The 12736-nt window shown below is 52.6% G+C and overlaps 1 protein-coding gene across 2 annotated transcripts in view; it reads left to right on the top strand.

Annotated features, from left to right (window-relative positions):
• Positions 1 to 11174, top strand: part of LOC144945899 (zinc finger protein 608-like) — an 80739-nt gene extending 69565 nt beyond the window's left edge. For both annotated transcript variants that reach the window (XM_078874529.1, XM_078874530.1), the window contains 3 exons: positions 307 to 394; positions 2019 to 4597; positions 10901 to 11174. In XM_078874529.1, the coding sequence (XP_078730655.1) occupies positions 307 to 394; positions 2019 to 4597; positions 10901 to 11103 (2870 nt within the window). In that variant the 3' untranslated portion in view covers positions 11104 to 11174. The remainder of the gene's footprint in view (positions 1 to 306; positions 395 to 2018; positions 4598 to 10900) is intronic.
• Positions 11175 to 12736: the final 1562 nt, after the last annotated feature.

The raw sequence follows: 12736 nt of genomic DNA, 5'->3' as shown, positions 1-12736 counted from the left end.
AGTGCTTAATTTACAATCGGAAGGTCGCGAGTTCAATTCCCAGTCGGGGTGCGAGCAAATCGGTCCATCGTCCTCAAATGAGCAACGCCGCTCTCCGCATGAAGCTAATGGTAGTCCTGCGGATAGCCTGGCCTTCGCCACCGCAATGTGGAATTTCCATTACCGGAAAAGGGGCCATCGACGGAGATGAGTTGCCGGCCAACATCGGTTTGATCTGCAGAACACTTTGGCTCAACTCTTAACCTGTAAATTGCACCCTGCGACCCAGAGGCCCGTGAATAATCCCTGCCATTTTTTCTCTTGCAGGCTTGCTTGTTGTTAATGTGGCGTGGAGAAATAAAACGTACGTGGGGACGCTGCTGGACTGCACAAAGCACGACTGGGCTCCACCAAGGTAATCCTTTAACTTGGACTAACGTAGAGATGCCGTTTTATGATTAGTGTAAAACATCTCCCGTTATCCGTAAAAGCCTTGCCAAGTCCTCAGACTCGTTTTCAGGAGGGTCCTGCATTTGAATGTTGGGCACTGAACCAGGTTTACATGATCCTCTGCAAATAATGCGCTTACATGGGTCTTTGTATGCGTGTGTGTCTGTGTGTGTGACTTGGGGAGTGGTAGGGCAGCGGCTAGTTCAAATATATTCTTAGGTTTTTTCGGTAAAGTCACGTAGGTAAAACATCAAAATTTATGAAAATAAAATTAAATAAAAACAAAAAAAGCAAAAACAAAAACAAACAAAAACAATCTTATTTTCATTAATTTTGATGTTTTACCTACGTGACTTTACCGAAAAAACCTAAGAATATGATTCCTTGCAGTCACGATAGCTTCAAATCTAGAATTAGTTCAAATATGCCACAACCCGAGTTTGATTCCTGCTCACGGTCAACACCAGTAACGATTATCTGAACCCCACTGGAAGACGAAGGTGCGGGGCCGGGCGCGATCCTGGCCACCCCACACCGCCCCTCGTGTGCCGTGCCAGCCTTCATAGGTGCTCACTGACAGCACTTGCCCCAAAAGTCGTAAGGCTTGCACGGGGGATCTTTGTCTTTGACTTGCAATACGTGCACATTAATCTGTGTGCGTGCAATATGGCACAGTGCCAAGCACAGGTGGTGCATTAGCCAGTCATCTCATTCGGTTAACCCCCATAGCATCTGGATCTGTCCTAGTGGCTGCATGCCAGCGAGCCTTCAACACTTAACGTGGTCTCAAAGTGAACCTAGCCTGGACCAAGCCGCGCTGTGGTTACGTCCTCGTCGCTTACGCCACCTGAGAGCCCGGTGCGGCTCAAGTGGCACGAGGTTTCTGCTTTCTTTCCCCACTGCAAAAAAGCCAAGCTCGTGCAGCGAACGAGACGCGCACAACGAACGAGCCGGGACGCATGCTGTTGTGACCCCGTGTGTCGTCAATTGCGTACCAAGCGACGTCGCACGCCGTCGTGAACCCTATCATTAGCCTCCCCCCCGCCCGTCCTTTCCCCCGTGACCCAGAGCCAGGTTTGGAATGTCTTGCGAGGCCCAAATCGTTCCGCTTTGGTTCCGTCTCAACTCGGCGAATAGCCAGTGGAAAACCAGCTGAATGGGAATCAGAATATTTGTTCATGCTGGAGGAATCCGATGAGCTAGAATGCTCTTTTGCACAGATGTCCAGTAGAGGCGGGTCATAAAGTTACAACAAACAATACAAACATATAATCGGAGTACAAAATAAAAGAAAGGTAACGAAATTACGCAAAAAAATGAAAAATAAAACTTAACAATTTTTATTTTACCAGGTAAACCCCACTGACCTATTAGCTTATTCTTCAGAAGCAACCTGGTCACAAGTAACGACTCAATGAAGTGGCTTATCATGTCGAAATTGACAGCAGCCAAATAATCAAAATAATCAAAACGCCGTGTGGGTCCCAAGCAGACTCGGCTCGAACACGCGGCGAATGGCGGCTGTCATCTTCGCTGTGGCGAGCGCGTGCTTGTACCCGTGCGCTCGCTCACGTCATCTCCCCCGCCAGGTTCTGCGAGTCGCCCGTGAGCGACGTGGAGGCTCGTGGCAACGGCGGCGGTGGCGGAGGCGGTGGCCGCGGGCGTGGCAAGCGAACCCGCGCGACCTCCAGCTCGGGCACGCCGGGCGAGCCGTGCGGCACGGGCGACGCTGCGCGGGTGGCCGTGCAGGGCAAGGGCCGCGGCGGCGGAGCGGGAAGCGCGGTCGGCGCCGGCGGCGGCGACGTTGCCGCCTCCTCTTCCGTCAATACCGGCGGCGGAGGGAAGGGCCGTAGGGGCAACCTCACGTCGAACGGGCACTGGGGCTCGTTGCACCACGGCGAGAGCCCGCGGGCGGGCCCTGGCGGCAAACGGAAAGGCCGTCCCTCGTTGGATATGTCGGCGATATCTGGGGCGGCCGCCGCCGCAGTCGCGTCTTCATTGCTGTCATCGGCGCTGTCTAAGCAGCAGCAGCAGCAGCAAGCGGCGAGCGAGGAGGGCACGCGGCCCGGCAAGCGGTTGCGGCTGAGCGCGGCGAGGACCGCGGCCGCGGGCTGCGGAGGGAACGGCGCCGGATCCGGTGTTGCCGTGGCAGCCTCCGCCGACGGCGGTGCCACGGAGCAATTGGGCCTCACGCCGCCGTCGTCGTCGTCGTCGTCGTCCTCGTCGTCGTCCTCGTCGTCGTCGTCGCCCACGTTCATCGACTGCCCACACCCGAACTGCAACAAGAAGTACCGGCACATCAACGGACTCAAGTACCACCAGGCGCACGCGCACCTGGAGAACGAGGACAAGGCGGACCCGGGCAGGGGCCGGGCGGACGACGAGGGCGGCGGAGATGGCGCCGCTGCCTTTGGCGCCCGTGCCTCCAGGGCGAACGGAATGTTGGAGCATGGGGCGGGTGGCGGCACGGTTAAGACGGAGTGCTCGGAGCGTTTGAAAGGCGCTCGGGCCGAGGAGAGCGTCGCCGGCTTGAACGGAGCGGACAACCCGAGCAGCGCCTCGCCGCCAGCGCTCGGCGGCAGAGCGAGGGGTCACGCGAAGAAAGTCAAGGGGGAGCCCGCGGACGTGTCGAGCGAACGAGCCGCAAACCCCGCTGTCGCCGAGGCCCCCAAGCCGGAAGCCGAACATTCGGCCCGCGGCGCTTCTCGGCAGGAGGCGGATGCGGAGGCGGTCAAGAAGGCGAGCGGCATCAAAACGGAAGGCAAAATGTCCCCGCATAAGAACAGAACGGCCGCCGGTCAGGAGGCGCCGCCGGCGGGCAAGGGAGCATTCGGCGGTCCCGGTGGCGTCGGCAGCTCGGTTCCGCCGGAAGCCGGCGACGAGACGAACGGCGCTCGCGCGAAAGACGCCCGTGCCAACAGCCCCTCGGAAGGCGCCGGAGCCTCCGCCGCCAATGCGCTGCTCGCCAAGGAAAAGAAGAAGAAGGACAAGAGGAAGTCCAAAGAGCGTGACGCCAAGGAGACGGTGAGCCTCAAGCTGAGCCTGAAGGTCATCGGGCGGTCGGACGAGGCCAAGGAGGCCTCGGGAGGCGAGCTGCTGCAGTCGCTGAAGAAGGATTACGTCGTCAAGACGGAGGGCCTGACCAACGGCTCGGCCGCCGCCGAGTCACCCGAGAGGCGCATCGCGAGCATCAAGGAGGAGGCGGCGAAGGTCTACAGCTTCTCGGACAACACACCGAGCCCCTGCATCGGCGTCGGCTGCAAGGCCGAGGGCGCGCGCCCCCCCCCACGTGCCCAACGGCAAGGCGGCGCCCGCGGCGGCCCAGCCGCAGGGCGCGGCCCTCCTCGGCCTGGAGGCTCCGCCGGCCTCCAACGCCGGCAGCCCGGCCTACTCGGACATCTCGGACGAGGAGGAGCGTGGCGGAGAGAAGTCGAAGAAGTCCTCCGCCGTCCCGAAGGGTCTGGGCTTCAGCGACGCCGAGCTCACGACGCTGGACACGCGCGCCCTCCGGAGCGACGACCCGGCTTTCTTCGGCAGCTACAGGCCGTACTTCTCCCCCGTGGAGCCGGCGCCGCAGAACGCGGCGGCCGAGGGCGGCGACGGAGAACCTCCCGCGGCCGCCGCGGCCGCCGTCCACAACGGTCAGATGATAAAGAAGGAGCACGAGGAAGCGGCGCCGCCGCCGCTGTGCAGCGAGCGTCAAGCGGTGAAGAGCGAGCGCGAGGACACCCCCCCACCCTTGACTCAGCAGCTGTCCCGGCTGTCCCCAAACCTGTCCAACTACCAGCAGTACATGTACGGCTATCCCTACATGGAGCAGCAGCAGCAGCAGCATTATGGCTCGGCTCCGCCGCTCGCGGTCGCCGACGAGCAGGAGGCCTTGGCGAGGAAGCACGGTGGGGACAGGAAGGGAGGCGGAGGCGCCGGCGGTGGCAAGCACCGCGCCAGGGACCTGTCGAACGGCGCCGACGGCGCAGCCAGGAGGAAGGCCCGCGCCGCTTTCGGTGGCGAGCGCGAGGCGAGCCCCAGGGACGAGTGGTCGCTGGGCGAGGCGCAGAGGGGAGAGGGCCTGGCGGCGAGGCAGATGCAGGCCAACGAGGAGCAAGGGCTGAAGCAGATGGTGGGAGCGGTGGATCACTGCGGAGGCGGCCGCGATCAGTACGCTCAGGTGAGCGCGCGGGGAGGGGGCGTGGGGGTTGGGCGGTCTCCAGCGTGGGCCTTTTGTAACCGCGGTGGGGAGGGGGGGGGGGTACTCTGATAGGCAAATAGTGCAGCAGCACATTTTACTTACTCAGAATCAGAACGTTTATTGAGACTGAGAGGAGGAATCCGATGAGCTGATGAAGCTGTTTTTTTCACAGATGTCCAGTATGGGCACGGGGTCGGCAAAGTCACAAGAGCAAACAATACAAACACAGTTTAACACGTTGGCTTTCACGACCAATATCATCTATAATAGAGGTTTTTTGGGTTAGATCGTGTAAATATGTAAATTTATCGTTAAACCCGCCACTACCCGACACAGCCAACTAGTAAGGGTTGACACGTTAACAGAACGGGGCCAATTCGTCACTAGTACAGCACACCATTTACAATGGTGGCGGGTTTTAACGACACATTTATATGTTCATGCGATCTAACACAAATAACCTCTGTTATGAAAACAAACACCTTGGGAGTGCAGAATAGAGAAAATGGTAAGCAAGTCAGAAATATAAATAATTGTAGAAGTACACTTCATTAACATCGGGCAAGGCAGCCAAAAAACAAAACGGTCCCAGACCCACACCAAGATAACACAAAGTAGCCCCTCAATACAATGCCATATCAACATTGGACTATCATACACTGGTAATTTGCTACACTTGAACCCGGATTCATCACAGCTGTCTGAAACCCGGATTCTAAGCAATGTTTTCAGTGGTGCCAGCTCAATGTTTCTGACCCCCACCCACCATACCGCCAACCAAACCCACCGCATATTTTCCGCTTAAATAAACATCCCATGCAAGAGTGAAACGAAGAAAGTAACTTCACCTCGAGCGCACGTGCAGAGTTTCACAACAATCGGTCACATTTGTGAATCACGTGAAAATTCGTTAATTTTAGCTGACACATTTTTAAGGAGTGCAATATTGCGCAGCTGCGCCCCCTTAATTGTCTTATTATGCAAGCTCGCGTGTAACAAAACGTTGAAGCACGGGAAATGTTAAAATCTGGGCCGCTGGCACGCGGTGTAACGATGAGCGCAATGGAATTGCGATCCAGAGTTCGCCGGTTAGATCTCCTGGCGCGGCAGTTGAAACAACGGGGAATGTGTTTTAACCCACGAGCGGAGGCCCTCCCACCTTTACCCTTTGTGCTTGAAATGAAACCTCTAAAGTTGTACAGCAACTGGTTTGTTTGAAACGTCGAGTCAAATTCACGTCGGCACACCCATCTGTCACGTGCGTACGTAACAATTCGTGCTTGAGTCATTTGCATGCGAACAGAAAAAAAAAGTATCTTTGGCAAACACAAAAAAAATACAACGGGGGTGGCAGCATGCGTTGCATGTCGTGATGACAACTGACCATTCTCTTGTGCATTGTGTGTTGGACTTTTTTCATCTGTACCTAGACCCCAACCATAGACGTGCACGAGAAAGGCCGTAGTTTCCGTGGCATTACCGTTGACATAAGTGGCAGGTTTGGCCATTGTGTGGTGCTATCCATTGGCCTAAATATCACCGTGATAATAGCTCACACAGCTCTGTTGTCAACACACGACTACCTTAAAATACAAGTATATAATAGGAAACGTTTCGGCCAGTGACCTGATTTCACGGCACATGAATAATTTAGTCATTATAAAGGGACATTGCGCAAAATGCTGTCTATTTAATCAATTTTCTTCCCTTTTAAGGCCACCGTGTTATTGACGAATGTGAGGCTTTTGTTATCTTTGCCTGTGCACCACTGCCAAACGCAGTATCTGCCAGATAATTAGACGTAACATCCGCATGTTCAAGCAGCTAACCAATTGCTAAACGGATAGTACATTTTACATTGAGTTTTGGCTGAACGTTTTGGAGACATCGACAAATATATAAGTTTGGAGGTTCTGATTTTACCTGTATTGCCAGGCAGCAATCTCTGCTTTTGCCAAAATGTAATCTGCACTTGCCAATGCAAAACGTCTGCTGTGCTGGTAAAGAGGCCACGTGATAGAATTGGGTTTGGTTACGAATGCGCACGTTAAGAGGCGTGTATACTCCGCGTTGTTCCTGCACTATAATATGCATGCATCATAATATACAACACAACGGTAATGCAGATGAAGGCCTCCCTGCAACCGTGTCAGTCGTGGGAGTTGCTCCACCATACTTTGCCATGCTGGTCAGTGTGGGTTTGATGGGGGGGGGACGACTGTTTCGGATACATCGCTCGCCACCGATGTTGACCACCGTGGCAAAGGACGAAATTTGCTGACACGTCCTAAGTAAGCCCCCTTCCTTTACCTGTTCAAATTCGTAGATAGTAGGACGGAAGTTATCCGCCACTTTTTGGCTGACTCCTCTAACTGCACATTAGAGTGCGGAACATGGGAAAAAATAGCCCCCTTATAATTCGATTAATTAAGCAGAGGATTGCGTCAGGCGTTGGTTTTTGCGCTTTATTTTCACCCAACGATTTAATTGGCGATCCCAGCGACCGGTATCGGCGTCCGACTCGCGCTCATGGTGTATGTGTGTGGGACACCGCACGTCGTGGCATTGTTAGCGGGGGGGGGGGGGGGGCGTATGGCGCACGGCGCACGTGATGTCATCACGGCTTTGGCTGTGAAGGCTTTTTACCTGCTGTTGGCAAGCTGAGTTTTTAAACCCTTGAAGCAGTTCGGCCCCCCACCCCCCCCCCCCATTTGTCTCCCTTACAACTTTGGACTGACGTTTTGTTTTTTACATTGGTTCGTCGTTACGATGGTTACCATGATCCCATCTTTCGGGGACCGACGGAAAGACAATCGGATTGCGCCGTAATGCATTTTTGACGCTTTCGGACAAACTCGTAAGGTGTAAAAACAGCGGATAATGCAAGCGTTCACAGATATATCGGTTGTGTGTGGATAAAAGCCGTCGCGCCTGCGACGCGAGGACCATGGACAACAGGATTCGTCTCCTTCGCGTTTGTGCGCGCGCACAGCGGCACTCGACAACGCTCTTGAGCGCGTAATTGAAATAATGAGCCGGCCTTTCTCGGTTTCACAACAAGGGGCGGCAATTCACCGCCGCGATGCCGCAAATTCGCTTCCACGCTGACCCTATTTCACATTTGCCGGTTGAAAGTCACAAATATAAATATAAATGCGCCGCCGGTTTATTTTTAGCGTCGGCTGTGTTTTTTCTTTCTCCCGGCCACCCAACCCAACCCAACCCTCTCCCTCCCCTGTCTCTCGGACACAAACATTTCCACTGGGGCAATGCATTTCCGCGCACATGTGCTGCTGTGCCTTGGGTAATACAAGCCCGGCGCAAGAACGGATTGACCCTTGTGGTCTGCCTTTAAAAGAAAAAAAAAGATTGGCTTGCTCTCAATGGGCTCTTACCTGCTCATAAATAAATAAAGGTCGTTTATCTCGCCGTCTATCGTACAGATCCTACACCGCCACACCACGTGTGCCCTCGTCCCTTGCCATGCCATCTCTTTATCGTCCACTCTACACTCCCCACATCCTCCCTCCAAGGCCCTCTTCTCCACCACCCCCCTTTGGCCTAGTTTCCCAGCTCAAGAGGATACACTTTTGCTGGGTAGTAATCTATGTGAGGCCTGATAGGGGTTGTGATCAAGAACCCAACAGCATTGATCAAACAAAACAAAAAACTGGCTTGTCCGAATCCTACAAAATGGCTAGCCAATGATATTGTTGTTTTCAAAAAGCATCTATGAGTATGAATGATCTTTCAGGAGGGTCCTGCATTGGGATGTTTGGCCAGGTCCGCATTGTTTGTTGAGTTTAGAGATGGGAATGGGAGTATCCAGAGAAAATCTGTGCAAACAAGGACATACAAAAACAATTAAGTACTTGCTTTCCTTGTTAAGTCCATTGCTGGAAGAAGGGCTCCCCATGTCATATTGATTTGTGGGGGGTAGTTTGACCGTACTTCACAATGCTGGCCAGTGCCAGTTGGTGAAGAGGAGCCCATGACCAGTTTAGATGTTGCTCACAACTCGTGTTAGCCATGGCCACGTATCAGACTCAGGTCAACGGGTACATCGCACCGTGCGCCAACAATTGCGCCACCGCTCCTTCGCAAGCAAGAAAACAGCAGTTGGACGTCGCGCGGACTAAAACTTGCCGTAAGAAAACTAAATATAGAGGGGGAAACTGCGTGGGTTTTGTCAGTGACGCGTAGACGTGGACCAAGAACACATCAACACGACATGCAGCATCGCTGGCTCGTACCCGAAAAAAAACAAAAACATTAGTAGGTCAAGATTTAGAGCAACGGCTCTTCGTCAGAGACGAGGAATTCGTGGCTACAATATTGCGACTGGCAGATTTTGGTGGGGGGAGTGGGTGGGGGGAGTTTTACGACGCGTGGATTTGTGAGCACGCTGTGACATGCTCTGGCTTAGGAGCCGTGCAGGCTACTCGGGGGAGTGTTTTGGCTGCGAGCTCAACCGATTTGTGGGTATTTTGGCTTCCCTTTTGTTCCCGGGAAAGCGACTCTGAACGCCGCCGTTTCTGTTTGGATTGCTTAAATGTATGGCAGCGGGGCGGAATTGGCAGTAAAGCGAGTAAAATAAACACCATTATATGCACGCACAGCTGTTTGCGTCCGGGCCAGTCGGTTTGATGTCACGCTGCAAGGTTGGTGATGTAAAAATAAAAAAGCCCGTCTGGTTATCGCCACTTGTAAAGACCAAAAGCCCCCTGTTTAAAATGTTTACGTGGACTACGCTCAGCTCGGGGATGGAGTATTGTGACTCGGTGGGGGCTGGCTAATACTTTTACCCTGCCCCCTCCCTTTATTAGATTGTGTGTGTGTGACGTGTATTGGCATATTGTCTGTGAATCTTTATTCGCCACCCCCCCCCCCCCCCTAATTTTGTGTGCACGTGAGGTCTTCTCCTGCTTCGTTGTGTGGTTTCCGGCCACGTGCAAAGATGCTCAATGATGGGATTGGCGAAGCATTCCAGAGGAGTTATCCTTGCGATGAATTAGTCTTTAAAAAATAATACACAATTCCCTCTGTCTATACAGGAAGGCCTCACTGAGTCTTCAACCTTTTTTTAAATCAGGGCCCTGTGTTAGGAAGTTTGGCCAATTCCATTATTGAGCGATTGACTGGTCGGAGGATCTGGAGAAAACACAAATGTATCAGTGACTAGCAGTTAAAAATGCACTCAAATATGCCAGTGAACAGGTCAAGGATGAGTGCTTGGTATGTGTGGCTTTTCTGAATATGAAGGACAAAAAAGTAGCAACGTCGCTGTTTTATTCATGAGCCCACTTCCAGACCACTCGGAATGTGCCCAAACTTACCAGGTCTCGAAAGCTAAGTAGGGTTAAGCCTGGGTAATGTTTGGATGGGCAACTGCCGTTTTTGACAGGTGTTATAGGCTGCTGCGGCGCTACATGCTGGGCCACAGAGGGCGGTGCAGAAAAACAAAAACCCATTGTTAGACTATACTTATATGCTCCCACATCTACACGCCCTGGATTTACCAACTAGCATTGAACAGCGTCGTGAAGTATGGTCGGATAACGCCCCAACGAACCGCTCGGCACGGGGAGACTCTTATCCAGCAGTGGATTGCCAAAAATGGTTATACTCTTAGGTTTATTCGATAAAGTCACGTAGGTAAAAATAAATAATAGAAATAATAATGGAAATAAAATAATAAATATTGTGTTTCTATTATTATTTCTATTATTTTATAATTTATTTTTACCTACGTGACTTTACCGAAAAAACCTAAGAGTATGAATCCTTGCAGTCACGAAAGCTTCAAATCTAGAAAAAATTGTTATGTTTTGGCGCATTGACATGGCCTTGGTTTGCATTTTGGGCTGCCATCTTCCTACTGAATCACGTGGTTAGTTGGGTACAGCAGCCGTTCTCGGTGGATTTTTAACTGTTGTTCACGCAGTCGTTGATATCGAATGGGATACATCTGAGAGGGGAGGGAGGTGGCGTTCAGCAAGGAGATGGGAGCGATACAAATCGGCGGATTATTTCCCACGATTGCGTGATCGTGAGAGAAGGCAGTGGCTTGGGGGTGGAGGCCATCATCTGGAAGTAGATTGCCCACGTCTAATGATGGAAGCGGTGGTGGTGGTGGTGTTTTTTTGTTTTGCTAAAATGTATTTTACTCTACTTTTCGTGATTATTTTTTCAATACCGATTGGCACGAAAGAAAAGAGGGGGGCCTTTTTTGTGTGAAAACTCTAAAACGCGCGGTCCCTCCCCGCCTGCGCGCCCGCACAGGAATACGAGATGAATCGCTGGCAGCAGCTCTACTACAGCCAGTACCTGGATCGGCAGCGCGCCGCCGAGAAGGAGCTGTGGAGGCGTGCGGAGAAGGAGCCCGACGTGAGCTTAGAGCAGCACGAGTGGAAGGGCCCTACGCTGCTCCGCGCGGGCCCCACGGAGCCGGTCGGCCCCGACGGACGTGGCATGGGGCAGCATAGCCGGGAGCTGCAGGGCAAGCTGCCGCGGCCCTCGCAAGCGACCGCCCTGAGCCCCTCGCTACAGGCCGGCATGCCCGCCTCGTACGGGCAGATGTGCGACTCGGGCCATCCGGCCTACCGCGGGCTCTCTCCCATGATGATGCACTTCTACACGGGTGAGTTTGGCCAGTGGGCCCTCCGGCGGGGCGGGGCAGTTCGTCCGTGCAATCCTTTGTCTGTTTATTCACCTCTTTACGAATCGTGGTGTTGATGATGGTTGATGGTCGGAGAGAACAGTGGAGCGACAGGAGACCTTGGTTGCTGGAGCAGAGAGAGTGTGAAGGGGGGGGGGGTAGAGTGAGGTGAGGAACAAGACGTAGTCCGTGGAGGACCTTTTGAAGATTGTGAGGGGAAAATCCTGTAGTTGTTTCCCAACCTGGAGCCCTGGTGGTGTACAACGCCATGGGGAGTAGTCTTCGGAACTATTGCAGCTATCTGTGATATGTATTTATGTACAGAGCACCCAGTATAGTTCGCATAAACGTTTTGAGGATTTACAGTGGCCAGCAGGTCCAGAGAGGTTTGGAACCACCGCTGTAGTTGACCCAGGACTGGATTTGGAGCCAGTGGAGTGATCGATGGCTTGGGGGAGATGTGGTCCCCATCGATGGGTGTGGGTGAGAAGGCTGGCAGTGGGATATTGGATCCTTTTTGGATGTTGAAGTTGAGGAATTTTGGGGGACGTTGTGGAGTAGAGGATTACAGTGGAGGAGTCGAGGTGTGCGATAAAGGCATGGATGAGATTTTCGACAGCAGCTGAGGCAAGCATGCGGCAGACAAAGGGAAGGGAGACGCAGATGGGGGGGTGGGGGTGGGGGGAGACACCGACGGGGGGGGGGGGGAAGACGCTGACTGACAGATGAGGTCCTGCAGAGTTCATAGACAGCATTGACATTCTATAAAGTTTACAACATCAGCGCCTACTTGAATACATGCTACAGTACATAGCTTTTGAAACGGTCTTCTGATGTGTGAGCTAGTGACTTAATGCGCTTAGGTGCATAATGTTACTCCCCAAACATTTCGCTTACAATCTAAGCATCAATTAGTTTAGCTCAATATGCCGAGTCGAATCGGCGTGTCCATGCAATTCCTTACCAGCTTCTATTGGTGGGGCACTTAATTGTTGTTAATTGCAATTACCGCAGAATTTTGTAAATTACGTTTAATTATTTTAAATTGCTTTAATAGCCTGTAAAAAATGTAAATGTTTCCATTCAGTTGAGCTGAGCTGAAAGCTGCATCTAGAGTTACAGACTTGCCACACCTAATGCGGCAGCAGCCTTTATTATTTATTACACATCGCGTGTGCTTTTAATTAAATGCTTTATTATTTACGGCAACTTAAGTAACGTTTCAGTAGCCGCAGTTTACGTGTTGCGAGTTACCAAATATGCTTTTAACAGATCTCCCTTGAGGTCACGCATTCCAGTGCAGCGTCAATCGCCTCGACTCTGTTACCTGTGACATGAAACGCAGTGAATTATATTTAGCAAAAATCAAAATGTATGTTCGTCATCAAATTACAACGCTTCTTTTTGCCGGCTCTCTTAAATGTCTCCGTTTCTTGGAGCTCCACGGTATGAAGTTGTCA

Source organism: Lampetra fluviatilis, chromosome 39 (genome assembly GCF_964198595.1).
Source record: "Lampetra fluviatilis chromosome 39, kcLamFluv1.1, whole genome shotgun sequence".
NCBI lineage: Eukaryota > Metazoa > Chordata > Hyperoartia > Petromyzontiformes > Petromyzontidae > Lampetra > Lampetra fluviatilis.
Note: the sequence above shows the minus strand (reverse complement) of the source record. Positions and strands in the feature narration are given on the sequence as shown.